This window comes from Photinus pyralis, unplaced genomic scaffold, assembly GCF_008802855.1.
Source record: "Photinus pyralis isolate 1611_PpyrPB1 unplaced genomic scaffold, Ppyr1.3 Ppyr1.4_LG8, whole genome shotgun sequence".
Lineage (NCBI taxonomy): Eukaryota > Metazoa > Arthropoda > Insecta > Coleoptera > Lampyridae > Photinus > Photinus pyralis.
In genome coordinates this window covers 33,519,476-33,545,581 of record NW_022170819.1, presented here as the reverse complement: position 1 = coordinate 33,545,581, position 26,106 = coordinate 33,519,476, and the positions used below count along the sequence as shown (strand labels likewise).

The 26,106-nt window shown below is 36.3% G+C and overlaps 2 protein-coding genes and 5 non-coding genes across 11 annotated transcripts; 3 read left to right on the top strand and 4 right to left on the bottom strand.

The window, feature by feature from the left end:
• Nucleotides 1-1,746: 1,746 nt before the first annotated feature.
• On the bottom strand, nt 1,747-14,277 carry LOC116178257 (NAD kinase-like). Of its 3 annotated transcripts, XM_031497711.1 has the most exons (7): nt 14,118-14,277; nt 13,918-14,057; nt 10,284-10,367; nt 5,346-5,475; nt 3,418-4,086; nt 3,291-3,373; nt 1,747-2,242 (listed from the first exon to the last, which is right to left on the bottom strand). In XM_031497711.1, exons 2-7 carry the CDS (start codon nt 14,055-14,057, stop codon nt 2,032-2,034), a joined length of 1,317 nt encoding a protein of 438 aa, XP_031353571.1. In that variant the 5' UTR covers nt 14,118-14,277; the 3' UTR covers nt 1,747-2,031. The 3 variants fall into 3 exon arrangements, with proteins under 3 accessions (XP_031353571.1, XP_031353570.1, XP_031353572.1); XM_031497710.1 differs by lacking the exons at nt 13,918-14,057; nt 14,118-14,277 and adding an exon at nt 10,724-11,195; XM_031497712.1 differs by lacking the exons at nt 10,284-10,367; nt 13,918-14,057; nt 14,118-14,277 and adding an exon at nt 5,534-5,794.
• Trnag-ucc lies at nt 12,445-12,516 on the bottom strand. Its single transcript has one exon. It is a non-coding gene; the product is annotated as a tRNA-Gly (tRNA).
• Trnae-cuc lies at nt 12,717-12,788 on the top strand. The gene has a single exon. It is a non-coding gene; the product is annotated as a tRNA-Glu (tRNA).
• Nucleotides 13,189-13,259, top strand: Trnag-ccc. The gene has a single exon. It is a non-coding gene; the product is annotated as a tRNA-Gly (tRNA).
• On the bottom strand, nt 13,537-13,627 carry Trnay-gua. Its single transcript is given in 2 exon segments — nt 13,537-13,572; nt 13,591-13,627. It is a non-coding gene; the product is annotated as a tRNA-Tyr (tRNA).
• On the bottom strand, nt 13,763-13,835 carry Trnak-uuu. Its single transcript has one exon. It is a non-coding gene; the product is annotated as a tRNA-Lys (tRNA).
• A 2,791-nt stretch (nt 14,278-17,068) lies between the features above and the next one.
• LOC116179312 (SWI/SNF-related matrix-associated actin-dependent regulator of chromatin subfamily A containing DEAD/H box 1 homolog) lies at nt 17,069-25,727 on the top strand. 3 transcript variants are annotated; one of them, XM_031499075.1, is made up of 13 exons: nt 17,070-17,347; nt 17,435-17,820; nt 17,870-18,104; nt 18,156-18,237; nt 18,287-18,458; nt 19,644-19,828; nt 19,881-20,077; nt 20,420-20,697; nt 20,746-20,883; nt 20,931-21,155; nt 24,638-24,865; nt 24,914-25,412; nt 25,462-25,727. In XM_031499075.1, exons 1-13 carry the CDS (start codon nt 17,236-17,238, stop codon nt 25,575-25,577), a joined length of 2,853 nt encoding a protein of 950 aa, XP_031354935.1. In that variant the 5' UTR covers nt 17,070-17,235; the 3' UTR covers nt 25,578-25,727. The 3 variants fall into 3 exon arrangements, with proteins under 3 accessions (XP_031354936.1, XP_031354934.1, XP_031354935.1); XM_031499076.1 differs by having other exon boundaries at nt 17,069-17,347; nt 17,660-17,820; nt 24,638-25,412; XM_031499074.1 differs by having other exon boundaries at nt 17,069-17,347; nt 24,638-25,412.
• The last annotated feature ends 379 nt before the right edge of the window (nt 25,728-26,106 follow it).

The following is a 26,106-nucleotide window of genomic DNA, read 5'->3' as shown; positions in this document are numbered from 1 at the left end:
TCCCCCTGAAAGGCTTCTGATTTTATATAAAACAAAAAACCAAATTATTAAAAAAATCAACGAAATCAGAGCTGTTCTTAAGGACTTCCGAAGACTGCCTGTTTTATGTGTTCATTGACGCGACTATATTGGGACTATTTCTGCCTGAAAATTCATACAGACTGACAGAACACAGAACCGACTTGCTTTAGGGCTTAGATTGACAGAAAAATAACATGTTTGAAAGATTATAGGGTCTAGAGCAGTGTTTCTCAAAGTGGGTGAATATTTCATAAGGGTGTCGCGAAATTTTTGAATACATAATTAACGTAAAATTACATAAATTAAAAAAGGGGAGGGGGGCCTTGCACGTGCAGTTTGATATAGAGTATTTTTTTCGGATTTAAAAAATGTAAACATCAGTATTTTTTGATGTTGTTAAAATATCTTCTTTTCTGCATGGCAAACTTTGTCTTGGGCAGTGTATGTTCGTAGCTTTTTGCGTTTTTGCGAATTAATAGCGCCATTTATTATTAAAAAATTGTGATATTTACATTTTTGAAATTGGAAAAAATGCTCTATCAAATAACACAAAAAGTAAAAAGTTGTATTCGTCACAAGATGCAGTTGTTGATATGTATCTCAAGGGTCCCTGTGGTAGGGTCAGCCCTTTTCCTCTTTTACATGACTGATCAACGATCTCCAACTACACTTGGATCACGAAAAAGCAAACTGTTCTGTATCTGTATGCAGATGACACATCATTATTCATTGCTGATACTAACGGGATAAATCTTTAGAAAACTTATGTAACAAAAATTTATGTTACCTATAATTAATTATAGAAATAATTATACTTTAACTCTAAATCGCATAAACTACAGGAAGTGACCAGCACAAAATTGTTAGGTTTACATATAGTTGTGCAATTGAATTGGCAAGTACATTGTACTATAATAGTGAATAAGTTCCAATTATTTAATTAGAAACTTACAAATGTGCTCTATGACAATTACCTAGACTTCAGAAGGCACCATCTTCTATTATCCGTTACGGAATTTGTTTATGTTGACCATCTCCCATTATTCTAGTTGTCTTTCTCATTTACTACTATTACTTGGAACAGTTAATATATTTGCAAATTTGATTCTTGCCAAGGATTCCTCAGAAAATATCAACTTTTTCCTCTCACCACTGACTTTCGCCATAAAAGGGACCGAACTTCTATTCCTTTTCGCTTCGCCCTCATTAATCAATCTGCAAATTCATGAAAAAAACTAGTTGTACAAATAACTATTATGTGTGACATTACGTGGAGGCAACTTTTGTTTTTAAAAATAGCAACAAATTTGTTGCACGACAACATAAAATATATGCATATAGTTAATATACAAAAAAAATGGAGCAATTCGTTATTCCATATTTAGAAAACTTATGGAATCGAGTAAATCCGTGTGCTGCCAGGATGTGTGGATCGGTGTTACACGGGGATCGTATCGCGCAAAAGTAACTCTTCAAAACGGAACATTGAACAAGACTTGATGTAGGTCTTCTCTGTGTAACACAACAGACACCGCGCATCCTGACAGCACACGGTATGCTAGATTTCCCAAGTTTTCTAAATATTGAATGACGAATTTTTCCATTTTTTTGTATATCAATCATTTATGAATAATTTATGTTGTCATACAGCAAACCAAGGAAATTACACGCTGTTGCTGATGCAATGAAATCTCATGTGTATATTAAATATTTTTAATTCCAACACATTTTAAAGTTTCTATATTTTATAAAAGAACATGTACAAAAATTGGTCTATAAATAAATAACATTGGCACGAACTATTGTCGTGGATATATAAATTGCGTTTCGCTTCCCTTTCCTCTTGAGATTGTACGTACTTGAGTTCGTTGTTACCAGATAGACTTCGAAAATTTACAGTCAAAAGACCAACAATACAAAATAAAAACAAAACACCTCCCTTTTTTTATCACCCAAATAAAATCACAACGAAAAAATAATAAAAATAGACACTCTCTTTCTTCTTAACGATTAACCGTCTTTCTCCAATAGCTCCGCTTGCTCCAACGAGTCGAGGGTGTCGTTGGAACTGGAATGTGTCAAATCTGTCAGTTCGTCCAGGTGCTTCTGGCGTTTTCTGACATTCCAATGCAGACATTCGGCCAACGAGTCGAACCAATCCGATATTTGATCTTGGGCGCAGATGCTAGGTACCGGGTATATTGATGTGGTGACGCGTAAACTATAAATTTAATCAAGAGTTGTAAATGTATTTAAAATAACATAACCTTCTAAAGTTATATCAGTAGCATATTTAAAAAATGAAATTCGCGCATGCGCAAACCCAATTTTTAATAGCATGAGCACATGTTGCCGTAAATGATTTCGAATATTTACGTTTATAAGCAAGTAGCTGCTGTTAAATTTTTTTTAATATCCTCAACAATACGAACGTTGAAGCCTTTTCAAGAAAATTCTTTTAGTCTACCCACAAGCGTGGGTGAACTTAGGCATAGGCGAAGTAGAGCAAAGCCTAGGGCGGCATGTAAAACTGTGGCGAATCCGAAACATTTACAGGAAATTTTGGAAGTTATCATACAAGACGAGCGAGGCGACATACACGTAAAAGGGAAAAAATGTGACATGATCTGTAGACTTCGCAAGGCATTATAGGGATTCCATCAAGCAGGAGGAGGAGCATACACTAATCGCCGTTTATGTTGACGATATAATTGTTGCGTCCAAGGCCCCGTATACTCATTTTGAAAACATATTATTCAACAATCATTATAAAGAAACTTTTGTCATAAAAATTATTCTATATCTCTATTAACTAAGAATTCTAAAATTAACAATATTTTGATTTTCCCTGTATCTCATAAGAGCGAATATTTTTAAATTTTGAAATTGACAGCAATAGCAGATGAGTAGATTTCAGTAACTGACAAAACCCTATAAAACCACTTTAAAAAGAGTTTCATAGTTAATAAACGGAATCTACGTATCTAAAATAACTATTAAATTTCTATTGGCATGTACTGCTGTCAAATTGGTGGAAGGCGGGTTGCATAGCTGTCAGTCAAGTCAATGTATTGACTTGTACCTATATTTAAGAATAGAACATAGAAGATTTGTATCCTGCAACTTGTATGTTTTTAAAAATGGACGTATGGTCTATTTTAAGTGTATCAAAAAAACTTTAATAATTTGAATAGGTAGTGTGATTCTGCATAAGCTACTTAGCTCTTAATTAGCAACTGAATTACAAATGAGTCTCAAAGATTCCATACCTATCGCCATGCAGCAACTCTTGTCGCTTTCTGCCATCAAACGAAACCCACGCAGTATTTCGGCTGTCGGGCGATACAGACACCTGCAATAATTTTATAGGGTGGAGTTGAGGTGTCAAATACCTACCTTAAGTTCAACGCCGGCTGGTACGACAATCGGCCTAAAACTAAGCGAATGTGGACAAATTGGCGTGACCATTATCGCGGGCACGCTCGGATGTATCATCGACGCCCCGGCCGCTACAGCGTACGCAGTGCTACCGGTCGGCGTGCTAACTATTAAACCGTCACCTTGGACGCTCGTGATGTGCTTTCCGTCCAGGAATAGATCGACGTTTGACAGATAAGGTGACGGTCCTCTGTCCACGACAACCTCGTTCAGAACCAGAAGATTAGTCGACCCCTTTTTCTCTTTGGAGTTTTTATCCGACGCGTCTACCTCCCCTTTCTTAATAATTATACACCTCAAACGGCTGCGCAAGGTGAGCGCCGCGTTTCCCTCGAGCACGTTGTTGACCTGATCTTGAAAGTTGTTAAAACGGAACGGCGTCAGAAATCCTAGAGATCCCAGGTGAAAGGCCATAATCGGCGGCACCGACTGTTGAAACAGAAGGCTCGCGTACAGTAAGGTACCGTCGCCGCCCATGCAAATAATGAAGTCTATTTTGTCGGTGAGATCGTCCTTGCCATCTCGAAACGTCATCAGTTTGTCTTTCACGTTGCTAAAACTGGGAAACTGATCGAGATGGGTATCGTCGATGACGGCCGCTTCCACAAATACTACCATGTGCTTTTCCTATAGCCGATAACACATCATAAATTTGTGGTCAGGATTAGAATTGTTTCTTATTTAAGCAAGAATTCCGTCATTACTACAATAGTTAGGTCAAAGATCTCATACATATAGCCAGGAAAGCTGGTAAGACAATATGTGTACAGGGTGGCCAATTAAAAATGCGAAGTACTGTATCCGAGAATCTATCCATCGTATAAATCGGCTCAGTCGTTTCGAAGATACAGGGTGTTCTTTACGGAAACCTTTGAATACCCCCCACCAGTTCATTTTTAGAGGTACAGGAAAAATTGCCAAACAAAACGAGTTCAGATTATCGTCAACTTCAAAGACCGGACATTTTTTTGTTAGGTTAATATAGCGGAATTCACAGAAAAATCACTTTTTGGATTCCAGATTGCAGTTACGCCTCCTAGCGGCCATTGCAGAAACTTAAAAATATTTTCCAGGTTTTTCTCGTGGCCGTTTTAGTAATAAATTTTTTTACCGCAAGCCTCTACGATTGGCCACCCTGTACAAAGTTATACATCTTAAAAATTCATGAAAAATAATCAAAAAAAAGCTACAGCTTAATCTTGAAAATGGTATATTTTTTAGTAATAAAAGTCCCTCTGAAGGTTTCAAGGGGAATTCCATTAGTCCATGGAAAACAAAAGTATTTGAAAAACTTCATATGGCAAGATGCGATTGTAACAATTTTACACTACATTGATATGCAGCGTGTGTACGGCTAGTCAAAGATAGTACTCGTTATCATAGTAGACAGTACGAAACCTTTTTAAAAATCGCCATCAAAAAATTTGAAAAATCGCGGAAAAAAAGTTTTCCTTCAGAAATATTTTTCCTTTAAAGAAAAATCCTCAGGATTCTTCTTACTCATTCAAAACTGTCCAGAACTTTCTTAAATTTATTTTTTGAAATTTGTCGTTAGTTGCTCTAGGAATTTTGAACTACAAACTGCAAACCTTTTGCTAAGGAATTTCTTGCAATAAAACATTCTAAAAAAACGTCTTTTCTTGTAAACTTAGAAATTCCTTGAGAAATTTTCAGTCAACATGTTTAAAAAATGTTCTTGAAAACCTTAAAAAACATTTGTCGAGAATAGAAGTGTTGAAGGGCATTTGTTAATGAAAATATTGAGATCTGCACAAGTGAAAGCCTTGAGCGGTATGTAACCTCCAACCTCTGGGTGCAATAAACAGATCAACGAGTAAATAAAACCGTTTTACTGCCTAAATTTAATGCCGAGAAAAAAAAATTACCTCTATCAGCCATTCGACGAGTTGAACGAATGGCGAATAAACAGACAGATCTTTCACCTTTTTGATCACTAGGACGGTTAGTGGTGGTTTGTACCATGTCAACCTTTGACTAGCTGGATCTTGAATGGTCCTAAAACACACAATGTATATAATTCACGGAACAAGTACGCACATTTCTAAGAAAATACCCATAATGTAGAAATTGAAAACTTTGTGAAATGACAATCTCCCCTTTTGCCACCATTTTACATTTTCTGCTAAGCTTTCATTTGTAATGGTGAAAATCGCAAATCACTCTAGCAACAATTCTGATTTTTACAAGTAAAACGCGCGACTTTTTGAGTGTCCAATGCATGCTATCGAAAACAATGGTAATCAAGACTGAAACCACAATCAAATTGTAACCACATCACATCCCCCCTATCTCGCGCGTTAATAAAAGCAGTAAGTAGCGCGTTTATCAATACAAATAAAATGTCATCCACAATAAAAAGATTATTCATATCTCAGAATTAACATTTAGTAAGTAGGTACATATTTTTGAGAATATTCTGGAATTTTCCAAATGTTTTATTCCTGAATACTTATGAAAAAGAGTTAAAGTCCAATAACGTTCAATACTACGTGATTTTGTGGATTGTATGCAAATTTGTGCGTGAATAAATTTTTCACGTTTGTAAAGGCGATAGCCGCAGGCATATTTGACAACATTATTCCTACAAGTCTACAGAATGGTTCAAATTCGTGGTTCACCATTGGAATCTCCGTAACGGTGACATATGTAGTTCAGGTTAAGTGGGGACACAGTCTCCCCTCGTTTTATTACTAAAAAAGTTTTTTGAAATTTTTTCTTCATTCTTTCTACCTTAAACGGTCGGGAATGGACGTTTCCCATTAGCGCATTTTTCAGGCACTTTTTTTAAAGGAGAATCTGAAACTGTTATCAGAATTTCCATAGCACGCTATATATAGAAGTTACAGGCTACGACTTTCTTATTTCTTGTGGACGCCATATTGGATTTTTACTGAATGAGATAAAGAACAAAAAAGAAACATAATAACGTGTCACACTCTATACTTTCACATAAATTTACAAGAAAAATTTCAAAATCTAATCTAGTGGATGAATGTAAAACATTTGAATTTGAAATTTTTCTTGTATCTCATCTCTTATGTAAGAGTATAAACTGCGATACTGCCAATTTCAGTTTTAGGAGCTTATGTGAATATTCTTTTTACTTTTTGAAAATAATGCATCGCTAACTAGACAAAGCGTAAAAGTATTTTTGTCATTATTTCAATTTGTGCCTCATGTTTCGTTACTATTTGACTTTAGAAAAAGTTTCCTATCAAATAGTAGTATCAAACGTCTATCATAATTTTTTTCTAGCGTATTTTTGCCCTAAAGGGTACGTCAAAAAGTAGATCTTGATACCAAAGTTGTTTAAAAAAAAAGTTTTAAACCCACTTTCGAATTCTGTGTCAAATTCTACGCATAATAAAAATCTATTTCGATTTAAAAAATCAAAATTGGTATCAAAATCTAAAAAAATTATGATAAACGTGTGCGAGCATTTTTTTAAAAATCCAACACCTAATTTTTAAATGAATTTGTGCGATTTTTAACTGCTCAGATTGATTCCTTTAATAATTTTGTGATTACTGTCAATTAAATGTAACGCAATTTCGTAAAGAAAACCGATTGTTATTTTTTTATATAAATCAAAAAATTTACGTTACCTTAATTATAGCGTTTCCTATAATCAATGGTGTCCCTATGGTACAAAACGCTACAACTCTTCTCGAAACGATGGTGCCACAAAGCTTGACAATATAGAAACGAAATGTGGATCTCCTAAAGAATTATTGATGAAATTTTCTGGATATTAAGTATTTACGACTCCTTCGCCGTATGAAAATGATCGGAAAATGATCCTACTACTTATACTGTCCGCATTTAACCAGAATTATGGTCTCTCAACATAATTATTAGCACACTGATTTATGCGCCGGAAAAGTCCGTTCGTACTGTTATAAATCTTAGCTTTAGTTATACGTAAATAATTTCGAACGTAGACTTGCATTACTAAGACAGTTTATGATATAGAATTTTTTATGACACTCTCTTCTGAATAAGGTCACCGAACACTCCCGATTAACTTAGTTGCCAAAACACCTCTATATTCACGATGATTCACGTGGTTCTTCAATTTGATTATTGACCACCGTTCCAATTTGGAATGGCGGACGGTTTAGTTTTCTGACTTGAGCTCCCAAAACGAATTAAAAATCACGGTTATTTTGACGTGAGCTCTATGACGAGCCAACTCGTATTAATCTTTATTTTGCCCGCAATGAGCTCTCTCCGACGGCTCCAAACGAATGATTTTTTTCCGCTCGCTTCGAATTTACTAATCCCCCCTTATCAACGATCGGATATGACTCAGCTTTACTGGACCTTATTTATCGTGAACCTGAGCTATAGCCCCTAAGTTGGCGCTGATAAATTTTTATCAGAGCGCTAAAATAATATGTTAAGGTCCAAGATAAGGATGCCTATCATGAAGATCTCCAAAATCAAGAAGATATGACGATGGTCAAATTAGAGAAAAAATATACAATTAAAGAATTATTATCATGCTTTAAACAAAACCAGACAATTCCAATTACTGCCGAAGATATGACAGAAATACAGACATTTGCAGATTTCGTTTTTATTTTTTTCTGATGTTATTTCGAATAGATACAAAAAAATAAAATACCACTTTCTCATTGCCACGTTTTGAGCTATACAAGACACCGTTAAGATATTTTAAGTACAACGTTTCGTTTCTGAGAAATCATCTAAACTTTATTTTTTATATGACCCGTAAAAAAAATACATAATACAACGATGTACAACAAAAAAAAACAAAAGTTTGAAACTGTTGGTTTCAACAAAATGGCGCACTCGCACACAACGCTGTAATTGTGCGAGAATACTTATGGGACAAATTTCCTGGAAAATGGAAAATATGTCCGATAGCGTTGTGCGTGGGTGCACCATCCTGTCGAAACCAACAGTTTCCAACTTTTATTGGTTTTGTGTACGTTGGATTTGGTAAATCAATTTTAAAAAAGTTTACATTAAGGTCGCCCATTACTACCATTTCGTCAGGCAGATATACACTATTGCATAAGATATCCTCAAGTTCATGGAGAGAAGTATAATGAGCAGACGGAGGTCGGTAAAGAACGCCTAAAACTATACTTACTTATTTGCATTTTATTTTATCAAAATTTTTCGTAAACTATCTAGCATGTGACACATTAATATACTAGTATTATTTATTGATACAGTAGCAATCACATCAAACTCAGATATAATGTACTTTCAGCTACCTATCTAAAGACATTTAGGCTAATAATAATAATGCACGCACTGTTTATCACATAATAACACAAAAAGGTACAGGGTGGTTCAAACTCGTGACTCACCATTGGGATCTCCGTAACGGTGAGAGATACAGTGTAAGTTAAATGGGGGCGTAGTGGCCCCTTTTTGTGACAAAAAAAACATACCTACCTATTTAAATTTTTTAAAAAATCTTTGAAAATAACTGAGATATCACCGAAAAATTGAAAATGTGAAATTTCGTGTTCATTTTCCCTAGCTTGAACGGTCGGAAGTGGACGGTTCCCGTTAGCACCTTCTATGGACACATTTTTTTTCGGAGAATCTGAATCTCTCATTAGAATTTCCATAACGCGCTAGATCTAGAAGTGACAGGCTACTATACTTTCTTATTTCTTATGGACGCCATATTGGATGGTTATGGAATGAGATAGGGGACAAAAAAGAGACATTTGAATGAATCGCCACCATAGCCATGTTGATTCAGCAAGATCTAGTTAGAGAGGATGTTTTATTGAGAAATGAATTTAATTTGATTTTGAAATTTTTCTTGTAAATTCATGTAAAAGTATACAGTGTGACAGGTCACTATTTTTCTTTTTTTTGTCCTCTGTCCCAGTCCGTAAAAATCCAAAATGGCCCCCATAACAGATAAGAAAGAGTAGTAGCCTACAGCTGGAAATTCTGATAAGTAACAGATTCTCCGAAAAAAGTGAGATAGAAGGTGCTAACGGGAACCGTCCATTTCCGACCGTTTAAGCTAGAAAAAATGAAAATGAAATTTGATATTTTGACTTTTTCGAACAGAGTATACTCCAACAACGCATCTCTCGCTCCACATTCAAAACACAAATCTTAAGAAACAAAGTATAAACAAAAAAGTTGTAGGTAATTAAATACAGAATGACCCATTTTTGTCTTTTTCAGTAACCAACCCTTCAAAAAAGGACTCTTTCATAAGAGAAAAAATATTTTTGTCTTGCATTTGGTTTTGCTTTTAGAGACATAATTATCTCTCGAATTATCTACATCTTTATTCTTTGTAGTTTTTCTAAAGCAATAATAACGACCAAAAGAAATAACAAAAAACATTTTTATCAGATATCTCGCAAGATATCTCGTTAGCCATGCATTTTTGAAAAACAGCAAAAACGGAGATTGGAATCACAAGGCCGACACTGCTCATAAAAACTTCAAAACACTACCCTTGTGAAGAAAATAGGATAAAGGCGCAGATATAATCTTTTCAGTAAGAACACTGAACAAGTTAAGCCCTAACAGGTAACAGAACCCCAAAGTAATTGTCCGGTTCTTCAATGGCCTAAAGCTACTACCAAAAAAGTCAAGGAAGTTGCAAAAATCCTCAGAGGATTACTTAGGTGACCCATGACCATGGCCTTCTTAAGGCCCTAGTCCTCACACCATTAATAATAATAATAATAATTCCATGATTTTCCATCAATTTGGTAATTTTGATTAAAAATTTGGAAAGATCCTATATAAAATCGTAGGGTATTTTCTTAAAAACCGTGCAAAGTACTTACATGACCATGGTAGAATTTTTCATTATTCGGCCACATGGTCCAAACTGCTGTACGGGCGAGGGTGCATTTAATGATCTTGTACGCCTGTAACAACATTAAATTACAGTTACCATTACGGAATAGATTAAACCACCTATGCATGCTAAGTCTCTATGGTTACTGCCGGAAGATTTTTCTTTAATAGACATCTCATCAGATAAGATATCTAATTAAAGTGGTATTAAGTTAAGTATCTTAGAGAAAAGCACTTATCTATCAGACTATACAGAGTGAGTCACAAATACCTACTCGGACATCTACTGAAAGGGTGTGTTTCTCGATGAGAAACAGAGAATAATGTGTGAAAATGAACAAAATAAAACTAAATTACGGAAATGTGTATATTTAGATTATCACGCGTCATTTCCTCTAATTTAAAGATAAGATCCCGGGTCACTTACGGCCAAGTCCCGACCCGTCGTCTTCGACTGAAGTAGTCCTCGTCCTCCTCGAAACTCTCCTTTTCGGTAACATCACAAAGGCCATTGCTGTACTTCTTATTGTTGTTATGTAGGCAGGACAGTCTGTACTGCAATTTATCGGCCTGTCGACACTTGTGTAATGTGGATAAATCGACATCAGAGCCGATCCATGATGATTCCATTGCGAGGTCAGTGCGAATAACTAATGATGAAATTGTGTCCTTGACTTATCATTACGACGACGCCGATTAGGGAACTTTTCCCAATTAAAAAGGAAAGCACTCATCAAATTGGCAATAGCTGATTGTTAAAAATTGCTTGAACATTCCATAGTTCTTGTTTCAAGGCAGCCTTGGTTTTGTTGGTTATATTTATATTTGCATGGGGGTAGGCAACTGGAAGTGCACTAGCTTTGTTTCATCATGTAGAGGGCGACACCGGGCCATTTTTCGTATTTCAAATTCACCCAGTACTGCAGAGCAAAACTACAGAGGCAACTTCTGCAGTCTACCAAATTGAAAAAGCACCTTTTACCCAAAAATGTGAGGTAAATACAATTAATTGTAGTCAGGAGTTTGTCCCTGCCTCATTGATTTCAGACATACGTTAGAGAACTGCAACATGTAACAAGTGTTATAAGCTATACAAAACTTATCTGAAATTGATTCACACATCAATGACGCAGGGATACAGACTACTTTATCTATTTAGGTAGGCCACGATTTACACAAATTAATGTATTGGTTATATTTATATTTGCAGTAATTCTTGGTCCTTTCCACTTACAAACTTGCCCACTCCTTAATTAAGAATCCCGGAGGTCGTTTATATTTTTTTGTCTGTCTGTCCGTGTGCACGATATGAGCCGGATTGAAAGTCGTTTTTCCAAATGCGAGCCGTCGTAAAAAAATTCCCTTACTGAAAATCGTATGCGCTGCGTCGTATCTTATCAGTTTGCGACTTTTCGCTTCTTGCAGTCTCTAATCCAATGGCCCGGTTGGCGGCAGTAATAGCACATACTGGGTTTAGTACCAAAAACTGCTGCTTGTTTACCAGCTGCAAGAGCCGATAATCTTCCGAATGCTCGCCAGCTAGCGTGTCCTTCCCTCTTATATGGAGAGTCGGGATACAAGACAGTTTGTCACTACCACATAAATGCATATTATTGTGCGTTCAACATTTTTTTGACAATAGCGTGGGCGAATTTAGGATGTAGGTAGGTATACACTTTTTATGTAGGTAAACAGACAAATTTAAATTTTTTCCAATTATACCTACCTACTACCGTGTACCATCATATTGCCCGCCAACTTGTGCATAACAATTTCAAGTTCAAGGAACAAAGAACTAAATTTTACGCCTTCTACCTATTTTTGGTAAAGGTCGAGGTCAAGTGAGATTTTCATTACATCACAATATTTGGCCGCACACACTACAGAACAATTTAACTGAATGGCCAAAAACTAAATTCTATCGCAAAAATGCTAAAAATTGCAGAACAAAATATTAAAAGCAATATACCTATTTTGTATCTTTTGTCAGCTCACATACCTACCTATCGTTTGGTCGTGTAATTAGAACGTAACTCATTCCGATGAGTGATTACTCATCACGCACTGTTATGTGCTTTGATACTGGACTAAAATAATTGTCGCATGACCCTTCTCAAAAATATTAGATCGGAATTTAAAAAAAAAACGTGCGATGGCCGGGAATCGAACCCGGATCAACTGCTTGGAAGGCAACTATGCTGACCATTACACCACCATCGCCCATGAGTGTATGTTTTCAACTAAGGAATATGTTTCTCTGTGTGACATAGTTAAATACAGTAATTATAAATAACATTTATTTGTTCATTTAATATTCGGAAATAATTATATAATGCTTTCTTAATATAATAATACTTTTATTTATAATTGCAATTATTCCGGCTCTTTAGTACAGTATAATAAGCAAGTTGTAGTATCAATCCGGTATGGTCTAGTGGCTAGGATACCTGGCTCTCACCCAGGAGGCTCGGGTTCGATTCCCGGTACCGGAAACTTTTTATTTCTCGATTTTAAACCTCAATCTTTCATATAGTTTTGTTACTCGATCTTAATCATAATATTAATATAAATCATATATATAATATAATATATTATATAATATATATAATATATAATCATAAGATAAAATCATTCCGGCTAATCGCGATTTTATCACGCTTTTGATTTCGAGTGTTTTTCTGTTTTTCCATTGTGGGTAACAAAATAACATTATCCGATTAAAAATCAAGCTCCTGTGTATTTACCCCAGAATCATATGTATGTAATACCATAGTGTAATTACACTAAGGTAATACTATGAGTTTTCCAATCTGTCTAAAAATAAAAATGCATTGGGATTTGGAAAGACCAACACTGCATTGAATTGTATGAGATGTCATGCAATTAAAGTGCGCACTGCTGGTGTAGTGGTATCATGCAAGATTCCCATTCTTGCGACCCGGGTTCGATTCCCGGGCAGTGCACGATTTTTTTTTCTTTTGATAATTTTTTTTTTCCGTTTTCTTCTGATAATAAAATAATACAATACAAAAGTGTTGACATTTTTATACAAAACGTATGGTCGGTATCGTAAATTCGTAACGACTAAGCGATGTCGGAATACCATTTGCTTTGCTGAGATAGCGACCGATTTATATAACGATTGACAATCAGTAGTGGAACTATAATCCCAAAAATGGGATAAAATACTGGAAAGTCATAATTCCATGAAGTGTAATCATGCGTGTAATAAAAAAAAAATCCTTCGAGCCGGATTTGAACCAGCGACCTATGGATATCAATTTGTGCTTTCAACTACAGTCCACCGCTCTACCAACTGAGCTATCGAAGGTTACAAATCTATGAAGGAATCGATTCACATAAACTAATTCTTTGATTATTAATAAAATTTGAAATAGAAAAAATTTCGTGAGAGTTACTTTTTATTGCTCGACATTTGCGACGAATTAAATGCAAAAAAATAAACCGCCCGAGCAGGGACTTGAACCCTGGACCCTTGGATTAAAAGTCCAATGCTCTACCGACTGAGCTACCCGGGCATTTGCTAAGAACTACAAGAAACTATAATTTAAAGTTGCTATTTATTTATATTAGTATTTATTTATATTACTTACAACTCACCTAAAAGATTTCAATTTTGACTGCGGCGTATTATTTTCCAGTGATACACATCCACTATCAATATTGACGGCCTTTACAGCCCTCCTCTCTTCCTCGTGCGCTACCAAAGCTCTTGCTAATTGCAGATCCTCTTCATTCATCTACAACATTAGGCGCACGTGTATTTAATTTTGCCGCAAGAAAAACGTTAAAGTATGCACCTTAAGCACTCAAATTAGATGGTATCGAAAGAGCGAAAATACGGGTTTTTACAAAAGTTAAACAATCTTTTGATCATAGGTAAATTAAGGCAAGGTTAACAATGTTTTAGGTACTATCTACCTTGACAACTTTGTTTGCACTGTCCCTGACCTGATTAAATGCTTTCTTACACTTTATATGTTTAATCTTCCACGTGTTTTACATGCGACTAATCTTTTTGGGTTTTCCAAAAAATCGCGCTAAATTAGGTGGACAGGTAATAGCGTCGGTAATTACCAATGTTACAAAGACGCCATCGTCACACACTTGGTCACACATTAACTACCTATGTACGAGGGGACATTTTTATGTATTAGAACCTATAGATATGAAAAAAAAGGTAAAACAAAATTTATTTTCCCGCAACTTGTCTACACGACTGTTTCTTCTTTTGGTATAGTTCTTCAAAATCCTCGAATCTGGCCCTGTTTTTTGTTTAGACAAGGAATCATAACTGGAGTCATCCAATAACTCCCAATAAGCTAAAACCTTTTTCATAAAGTGCCTATTGTCCCAGGAACATCAATCGGTCAGCTGGGAAGTTCCCATCTGGAAGTCCACTATAATATATTGAATTCACATGGAATTGTCTTTAATGCGTGTATGCGTTATTTAATCATTTTGTTAGTGTATAATATGTACTTATACATGCTTACATTCGATGAAAAACATCACAGTCTTGAAGTCACCACGGTGATGTACGAAGATCTCTCTCCTCTCCTCTAAAAATCAAAATGATTCCGAACGGCAAATTCAACATTTAATTTTTTAGGTCTTACTAACCTATCATAGCACATTTTATATCTGTGATACGCGGGCTAAAGTACCACTTTATGCCCTAGGGCATTAAGTATCACCATAGTAACTCATTTATACTTAATGACAAAACAAATATTTGCAGGTCATTGAAAATTAGAAACGTCAATTATTAATTGTCAATACCTACTAAATCACAAAATTGGCCTTATTTCGTATAGTTTCTGGAACTTCTTCCTCATTCCCGATGAATTGAATTATTTAAAATTACGTTTGACGTTTGGATGGTTTCAAACAAATTCGAACCACGCATACTTGATCAAACATAATGAATTATTTTGTAAACGAATATTTACTTTGACGAAGAAAACTTGTAAGTTACTATTAATAATACGGAACATGTGGAAATTAGTGAATCGCAACTCATATCGCACATAGATTCTAAACTGAAGAGTTTTTGTGTTAGTGCCACCCCTAGAACAAACAGCAATTATGGACCCTTCGTGCGGGGATTCTTCGCCCATAGTTGAGATTTGAGACTGTTCCGGCATTAGGTGTCGTACCTATAAAATGTGATTAGGTACAGTTATTACGACCGCCTCGTTTACGGCGAAATTGTTAGTTTACACACATCAAACTTCAAACAATTTGTTTAAAAAAAATTATCACAATTTATAACTGTAACTTGGGCTAAGTAATCGAAATGTAAACAAAATTGGGCAAACATTTACACCAAAAATGTAAACGATTGACGGTATTTTTCATACACGTGATGCACTGATGCTAAATCATGACAATTTGAAGAACAAAGATTGAAAAATATAAAAAATATAAAATGTTGCTTACAAAACAAAATTATAACGAAATGTAAGAGTTATTATCTGAATTAAATAATACAAAAATATCAACAAAAGTAAACTGCACTACGCTTTCACGACGAAATTTAAAACGAAGATGACGTTACCTAGTTAGTGCTGGTACTCTAGTTAGACCGCATCTACGAGTACAGATTTCCTCTTCTTGTAAAAAAAACGCGCGGTTACCAGCTCTTGAAATGTGTGCATCATCGTAGGTTGTATATGTTACCGGCAAACTGCGAAATCCGGCATTTTGCAAAATGCCTAGGCATTTATATACAGGATGGAATCTCTCAAACCTTAGATTCCATTGTTCGCTTAGGGGCGTGGTCGTGACTATTCTCTCAAATCTTGAAGGACCTATCCAAAAGTAATATTATTCTGTTTTACTTCTGTTGCTAGTGGTTTATTATTCTTCGCGGGGACCTCTCAAACAACGTGTGAGAATGAGAGAAGATTTGCTTAAGACTCAAAATTATTCTTGTCCAATAGCATCAGCAAATCTATAAGCGGGACCTACACGAGCACATTTTGGAATCACTCTTTTTACCAAGTTGCCGATGCAACCGCCGTAAGACATTTCTTCATTTGAGTAAAGTATCCGAGAAAAAACTTGGAATTCAAAAACTTTCTACAGAGCATCAAGTGGCTGACATGGCGAAGCCGTTGCCAAAAACACGTTTTTATACTTATTGTCCATTTTGTCCTCTTGCAAACGAAATAACTGCTTTTATATTTCCAGAGAGAAGAGATTGTTTTACCAGGCACAATATAAATGACAACACTGTGGTTATCTGGATTGGAAATCGCAGGTAGAACCAAAATGTACATACAGTGCCACCATGCTCAGAAAAGCCCCGGAAAATATGCGAACTAATTTTGAAATAATTCAGGCTGGCCAATAGAAAGTCTGCAAAACGACGCGATACATTCCGCGCCATAATTATTAATTATTCGGTTTTGACAGTTGACGTTTCACGTTATTTTAGTTTACACTTTGCTTCTTGTATTTGCTTTTTTTACGTTTTCCGTCTCCAGTTTTATATAAACTCGTCTTTTTCAAGACGCATATAGCTTGGATCTACGATCTGATAAGGTATTTAATTCCCTTCGTGTTTTTAAATTTTGCATCAGAATGTACGGTCTAAATTTCTAGCGCCCTCGGACACGCCCTGTCAGGGACTTTCTGAGCGTGGTGCCACTGTATTTCCGAAGGAGAAGTGTACATTTTTCGTTTATCACCTTGTATATCCACCTAAAACAGTCGATAACCACAAAATCTGCCAAAATTGCCGATAAAGTAGAGCACGAACAGTTAGCTGATCGACTCGGCCGTAAACTGTAATTCCTTTTCCTCTTAAAGATTTCGGTTCGGCATTAAAGACCGATGCCTAAAAAGCGACGAAAAACCGTAATAAAACTTCTTCTTCCGTATCATCAATTAATCTTTAACGTTAAGTGAATAATGTCCGAAAGCGATACCAGTCCCAGTTTATTAAATCTAAAGGAGTTCAGAATTCAAAAGAAATCCAATTTTTCACACACACCTGACACTGTAAACAGTTGCTTGTCCACATGTAAGTACATAGAATAATTACAAATAGCGGCAAGGCTTGCTATCTGGAGAAATTCCGTAATAATCGTAAATTGAAATTAATACACAGCGACAGAAATCAGTCCTGTTCATAGAATAAAGCCGGTTCGGAAACGTATACTGCCGATCAGTGAATCCGATTCAGATTGCGAGACATCAGTAAAAATGTCACATATAGAAATCATAGAGATCGATGACGACGATGACGATTACGGTGATGCAATCAGTTCAATTGTTATAAATAATGTCGTTTCGTTAAGCGATAGCCAAACTAACGAGGAGTTCATTCAAACAGACACAAACGGAATTTCGACCATAAATCCTGATTCGGTCATCACCCCAAACACTGAGGAAGACACAAATGGCACAAGCCGCTTGAAAAAATCTGACTCCATTATAGAGAAAGAGAAACAGATGCGATTTCTACGTGAGAGGTACCCCTCAATGGAGTCCATGGTATCGGAAATTTAAATTAGTCTCGTCCACAATAATCTGTTAATTGTAGGCAATTCACGACGTCCTTTCCAAACATAATTTTAATGTAGATAATGCGATTAAGGAATTACAGACATCTACCGGGTCAAACGGACCAGTCGACAGTTACGCGAATTGGAAAGTGGAACAAGAGAAGAAGGAGGCCGAACATAAAACTGAAGTTAAAACAGAGGGTGTACGTAATGCATTTAACCCGAAGAAAAGATCAAAAATCGGAGAGTTCAGTAATACAACCAAGAAAAAAGGTACGACACGATACAGTTGTATTCATTTTCTAATCATCAGTTCATGTACAGCTAAACGGATGCGCACCGAGGCAGTTAGTGATGAAAGTGATGTGGAGACGAACGATTACAAGGACCGGCGAGTCTTCGATAGGTGAGTTTGAGCCGGGTTCGACTCGAATCCCTACTCAAATGCCTTGTAGTGACGAAGATTCCGATGTGGAAATAAGTAATCATCTCACCAGTGATAAGAAGAAAGTTTTGGAATTTTTTAATACTGCGATACCGAGTGAATTGCAGTTGATGGCAACTTGTTCGAAAAAAAAGGCAGATGTTCTTATCGAATTTCGACCTTTTAATGATTGGGTTGATCTTGTAAGTGTCTTTGCTTAACAGAAACAAAAGAAAAAAATCTGAAATGAAGGGCTTCTCTGTGATCACTTAATGACTAATTGGGATTTTATTGTTGTTATTGTTTATAAAACCCCTACAGCATAATACAGAGTATTACGTAGGGTTTGGACACACAAAATGTAGGTTACTTATATTAAGAGCAAACAATTCGGCCATTAGGCTTAGGTCAAAATTTTGTGGGCTGTCGTGATGAGTCACAGCCAACTAACAAAATTTAATTTTTGATTTCTTTGTATTTATTTATTATCAAAATATCAACACGGTCACAGTTTGACATCAATTAACATTATAAATGAAATATACATAGAATTTTAGAACCCAAAAATGAAATACTATACAGGGTGTTCTATTTCAAATAAGCAAGTTGCCATCAACTTTCTAAATAACCACCAACCTGAAAATATTTTAGAGGAACTCCCTTTATTGATGCTAGTATATTGTCAAATTTTCAGACTATTCCCAAGTGTTTTTTTGAGATATAGATAGCCAGCATTTGTTGTGGGATACCCTGTATAGTGCGCAATTGGTAATTGGCATCCTAAACAATGATTAATTTTAAATTGACTTATTGAACAAACATTGAATTCGAATTCTTAAATTTTCTAATCGGCTGCCATTAGAAGTCACATGCTAAGTGTCAATTTGTGGCACGCACTCCTTGCTAAATTAGCTGCCCAGAATCAAATATGTTTTTGTGTTGAAATAAATACCATTGACACGTATACGGAAAAATTCAAAAAAACTAAAAACAAGTTAAGTCCTTATGTAAACATAAATGACGAGAGCGTATTTTTCTCCTAATAGTTAATGCTGTTTTCAAGTTTCTAGGTTTGCCGCTAGAGGGCGTAAGATTCATGGTTAATCAGAGAAAAGGTTGTTTTCCTAAAATATACCCAACAAACCAATTTTGGAGGAATTTTGATGGCTAGATCATAAAAGACGAGGGGTGAAGTAAAATTGTTCATTGACATTTTGCCATTGGCGGAGACTAGAAATAGATTTCCAGTGATTTCTGGAAAATTCAAACTAAAATCGCTTTCATTTCTTTTTACTTCTAAAAGTGTCTTTGGAAAAAGAACTTCATTTCGGATTTTTACCTTGAAAAACAGACTATGACACAGAAATTCTAATTTTTCTGCTTTACAGGTGCAAAAATTACAAGAGAACAAAAACCTGAACACTGATCTACTAAATGCGGCCCAAGAAGTCTTACTGACTCGAAGGAACATACAACGTCTAATGAAGTGCTGTAAAAATTTGGCTCAGCAAATGGAACGGGCGGTCGCTAAAGGCGCAGGCGTTAAGCAACAACCCGCATTGTTGGACCCATCGTATGTGCCTGATACTTTCATTTGCGTATGTCTTTAATTTTTTTCCATTAAGAAAACAACTTACTGGCTACCAAATGGTGGGTCTCAACTGGTTGGCGGTTTTGCACAAGCAGGGAGTCAACGGGATTTTGGCCGACGAAATGGGATTGGGGAAGACTATTCAGGTTATCGCGTTTCTCGCGCATTTAAAGGAGACTGGCGGTACTTTGGGCATTCCACATTTAATTGTCGTTCCATCATCCACTTTAGGTAGGACTCGGTAGACCAAGGTAAACGTGTTCCTGTCAGAGAGAGATACTTAATACCTCCTGTGCCCTACGTTGGGCGCTAAATAATTAACTGGTAGGTCCCTCAACTTCATTTTAAAAATACGAAGCCACTTACCTAATCATTTACTTTAAAACGTAGTGTTACTGTCAACTGTCTAATACGCATAAATTCTAATTAATAAAAAAGTTATTGAAACAAAAAAATCAAGCGCCCCCTATCAGACCAACGCTTTACTCTGCTAGTATTTATTTATCTGACAGAAACACGAGTTTCTATAAACAAGCGTCAACTTTGTATAGTTTTTACGGGTAATCACCGCAGATAATTGGCGAGTTGAGTTCGAAAGGTGGTGTCCCGAGCTGAAGGTGTTCATGTACTACGGCACCACGGAGGAGCGAAAAATGTACAGAATTCAATACTGGTCTAAGGGGAACATAAACCAATACGACGTCATATTAACGACGTATTCGATGGTCACGAACAGTTCGGAGGAGAGGAAGATGTTCAAGGTGACCCAAATGCATTACGTAATTTTCGACGAAGCGCACATGCTAAAAAATATGAATACTCAGCGGTACGAAAACTTAATTCGAATAAAGGTTACCGTTTGAATCACTAGATGGCGGCGTGCTAATATGTAATTGCAGGCGAAAAATCGTATACTATTAACTGGGACCCCGTTACAAAATAATCTATTAGAATTAATGTCGCTGCTCATCTTCGTAATGCCGGACATGTTCGCGGGGCGAAGTGACGATTTAAAAAATCTCTTTCAAAAAAATTCGGTAACCAGTCTCGGTGTATTGCTGAACATTTTCATGTATTCTTTTAGAAAGTGTCGAAAATAACCCCAGAAGAGGAGCTGCCAGCGTTCGAAAAGGATCAAATCAAACATGCCAAAGATATAATGAAACCTTTTCTGTTGCGAAGATTAAAGCAGGACGTTCTACAAGATCTGCCGCAAAAGACTGATGAACTGGTTGTGGTTCCCTTCCCTCCGACGCAGCTGGAGCAATATAATAATCTTGTATATCACTTCCAAAGCTTAGGAAAAGAGGTAAGTGCTCGTCAATCGCAAGTCGGTGGTGTTTAAACGCCATAACAGTGATGCTTATGTTTTGTTTCACTCGCGTGAAGTTAGTAATAGCAGAAAGTCATAGTAGGTAGGGGGGCACTTTAGGCTGGGAAAGTGTTGGGACTGTGAGAAAACATTTCAGCAGTTGGCTCGGGGTCAAATTTCGGCAGTTGGCCTGTGCCATATTTTGGCAATTGGCCCGGGGTGTAACGTCAAATTTTGGCATTTGATCCGTGGTGCGGGATCATATTTCAATGGTTGACCTGGAATGCAATGTCATATTTCGGCAGTTGATCCGAGGTACTTTGGGAGGTGGCCCGGGGTATTTTGGTAGTTGGTCTTGGGTATTTCGACAGTTTGTCCCCCGGGGTATTTCGGCAGCTGGCCCCTGGCTCCATATTTCAGTATTGGTCCACCATCTTGGATGCTGGACCCGTCACTTTGGCGTCATCGGTGACTGCTCCACACACGCTTCAACAATCACTAAAGGTCATCCTTGAAGTATTCATTTTTTGCTCTCATGGGCTTATACAGGGTGGTCCAGACCACTTATCCACCTGTTTTATAACTAACGGGCTTGAAAATTGTTAACAAATAGCCGTTATTTTAGTAATATTGTTGTTCTCTATTGAATGGCCCGAAAATTAGACCCCCCTCCCCCTCGTTTTTACCCAAAAAATGGGGAGAATTTATTCGAGATATTTTTTGTCGTGGTAACAGGTGGCGCTGTGATCATAGAAACTAATTTTAATTTTGTTAATGTTTATGTTTGTAAACATTTTACGTAACAAAAAAATATTTTGCATAAATTTTCCATACCTTTTAGAGTAGAATCGAGATATGGCATAAAAATTTGGGTTCCCATTTGAAACTACAAATTAGCCTCCTACCAACCCAATCAACGAATGATTTTTATCGCTAGACATACTTTTGTTCACGTTCGCTATGATGCGGTGTATGTGTAAATTTTCCTATGTTTAAGAAAACACAAATATGAAAATAAAACTGGAAATTTTAAAGCGACCACCGCCTCAAGGCATGTTTTATGCTCCCCCTTTTACAGTTTCACTCTTTTTGTCCTTTCGCTTTACGTAAGGTTCCTTACATCTTCACACTCAAATGCTTCATTTATGACCTTTTGGTATCTCCACTATATAAGATTTTCACATATCATCTTGAGGGCTGCTTCATGAATCTTCCACATATCTTTATTGCGTCTCCTTCACATCCCTTTCAAGAACCTTTTCTTCCCGACTATTCCAAGGTTTCTTTGCTTTTTGGCACATCCTTCTAACCTAACCATATAATATGCAGATGAAACAAATTTATTCAACATCATTCAATCAAATAAGCTGAAAGAAAGATAGGCACCCAGGGCCAGAAGATAAATGCCACGCAACAAGAGATCGATATTAATTAAAAAAGTCTTAATTACCTGAAGCTCCGCGACTTCAATTATTGAATCTCGATTTAAACGACACTGGGTTTGTTGTAATTACTGATGTAAAATACTCTTTGATGATGGAAAAACTCCCTTTAATGGGTACTGAGGAGCAACTACTTCTTCGAAAACTTCACTTTAATTTGACCTAGAATTTGACCTAAAACATTCACTTTCATCACAACGACTTAAATCTTTTCAAACACTCATTTAAATTTCATTCCTAGGACAAAATTAAACAAGACCGACTGTCTTTTTAAAAAGCTTCGATAACGGCAAAGCTACCAAACACACACAAGCCAATAAACAGTTATTTTTAAAACGCCACGATTAACGTCCGTCTCTTCTATTTAAAACAATCTCTCTTTCCGTTCCACTTCTAACTGCGTCTTCGAATAAATTAAATATCTGTGTTTTCTTATTTGCGATAACAAGTGCTTATCTTGAAACTAATTGACTTACGCAGCGATAACGCTCTTATCGCAACGACCGGAGATAAAATTCTAACAAAGGAATAAACTTAATCTTTTCACACGTCATTACAATTAAATAAATAAAATACAAGCGATTATTTTAAATAAAATTAACATTTCTTAAACAAAATCACATTGACCTTAAATTCAAATACCATGATCGAAATTGGGTTCATTCTGAATTGGCGACCAACATTTAAGGTCAAAGAAAATTGAAATTCACACATATAGGGTCACTCGGCATTACTGTAGGTGCTGATACCAATACGGTGATACCGTATAATTTTGCCAAACAGCACAAATTTGCACAAACATTTGGATTTAGGTTCTACATACTCTCTACTGACTGTTCCGGGAGTTGCCTTTACTTTGGGAGTCCCATCTCTTCTGAGGGGATGAAAAAGGTTTCATAAAAAATAAATCCGGGAAAGGATAGATGAATTAATTCTAAGCAACTTGTTGTTTTCAGATGGTTTTTCGAGCATATTTCAAAAAGTAATTTTTTTAAGCTTGTGATGATTTTTTTGTTCAGCCCTTATTTTTGAAAGGGTTTGAGGTAAGGCACGTTACTCTTTAAAAACATGAAAACTTTAAACAACCATATCTTTTCAGTTTTTATCCTACAGAAGAAAAAAACGAACATTTTCCAAAAAGTAAAACCTACAATTTTCCACTCAAACCTTTAATATTGATTCAAGATTTTAAAAATGTTTAAAAAATTCAAAAATTGTACTTTTTTGATACCACTAACAAGTACGGAGTCAATACTTAATTTTTGCATTTTTTAGTGTTACATTTTTAAAAAAGAATTTTATATGAAATCTTTTAGGTGTGATAGTGATATATTAGTGATAACTTTTTTACCTGACCCCGTATACTTACTTTGCAAAGGCAAAATACCAATATGCACCAATAATCAACCGCTCACGTACTAGGCTATCGAATAGGTCAAGTGACGTCACACGCTGAAACGAAATTATTTTTCCAATAGCAACTTTAAAGTCTGAACTTTTTCATTTGGGCAGGTGTTTTAATGATTCTTTTCTGTTTCATTTGACCTAAATTTTTAGAATTAATTTACAACAATAAACGGAAACATCTCTATTAGGGGATGGTGTAATGGTACCACTTTGTTTTAAATGTGTTGTTTTATTTGACTCATAAATTTGCTGACCAGGCGTAAAGCCACACCCAGATTGATAGATTGGACGTACCAGTTAAGTTACATCAACTACATTGAAAGCAAAGGTTTGTGATCCAGGTTTCCAAAAATTCGACCAATAAAAAACTTAACTCAAACGTGGCAGTAATTTTTGGGGAAGAGCTTATATAATTTTGTTTGGTAATCAGACTTGAATAAAAATTTGTTGATAATGAAATACAAATTTCGCGAAAAGAAAAAGACAATTCAAGATATCCATCTTGTGTCTCATCATGCAAATCTATTGCTGGACCGCTAATGCTAACTGCACTTTTTTGTATTAAAATTGGTCATCCATTTTCAAATGTGGCAAAAATTCCCATTGGCAAACTCAATCCGACATTTACAGGATACGAATGCCAATTCGTTTAGCGCGATGACCGTGATGTCTGACCTTCGCAAACTGAGCAATCATCCTTTACTGTTAAAGTATTTTTACGAGTACGAGGACATCAAAACAATGGCAGGTATTTTGGCGCGCTCGGCCACATACAAGGAAACCAATGTACAGTACATAACCGAGGATTTGCTGTGTATGTCGGATTTCGAGATTCACACACTTTGCAAGCATCAGCCGGTAAGACAATTAAGTTTTCGCGCTGCTCGGCGTAATTGTAATTTTCAGGGTTTGAATCAGTTCGAGTTGCCCGACAATTTAATTTTAACCTCTGGGAAATTTTTATATCTCGATAAGAAACTAGACGAATTAAAAAGGGGGGGACATCGTGTTTTAATTTTTAGTCAGTACGTCATCATGTTAAATGTAATGGAAGAGTATTTAACGCTTAAGAATTATTCGTATTTACGTTTGGATGGTAGTACGCCCGTGACTGTTAGACAGGAACTGATTGATCAGTTTACTAATGATCCCGATATATTTATATTCCTACTTTCGACCAAGGCTGGTGGATTGGGTATAAATCTCACCGCCGCCGATACAGTTATCATCCATGACATCGATTTCAATCCATACAACGACAAGCAGGCGGAGGATCGATGTCATCGTATGGGTCAACTGCGACCCGTGAATGTATATAGACTGATTTCAAAGGGAACGATAGAGGAAGGTATGTGGCAGATGAACCAGGAGAAGCTAAAATTGGAAAAAGAGGTTACAGCGAACGGTAAGTGCGTGCGCCAAGTAAGTATGGCAGTTTCAATGTGATTTTGCAGAATCGGAAAACCCGGACGTGAAGAGCGTCGTGCGACTATTGTCATCAGTATTAGGCATCGATAGCGAAAAGATAAACGCTTTGGCGACCCCTCCTCAGACAAATAAAAAATCATGATAGCGTCGATTAGTAGAAATTTTCATTTAGAAAATAATTGCAGTTGTGATTCTTTTTTTCCGTTTCCATTAGCTTTAGATGCGTTTGTAAACTTAATTAATGTAGCGTACCTTTTTTTATCAAAAAAATATATTTTCTGTGAGGAAGGGACTTAAGTTGTGTCATGTAAAAAGGACGGGAAACAAAATGGATCGTAGTAAAACTGAGAAGCTAGTGGGATAAGTCGAAACTAAATCTAATAAGAGGCCCTGACAAATCCAAATTAGAAAAGCACGTTTAGATCAAAATATACAACTGAAAAACACTAAATCGACTAAAGGTACTGTTTTCGTGGAGCTGTTGACGGTCGCTGTCAGCGGTGGACCACTGCACCTCATTATTTATTATGGACATGGTTTCCTTGGGACGCGACTGCTGCACGAACCAGTCTTATTTGCCGCACTATCCCTCTTGTTTGTGTTTTTATCTGTTACAGATAAGGCAGGAAAGCGTCCTTCTGAGCTCAAAAGGTCGTTACAACCTGAGTTCA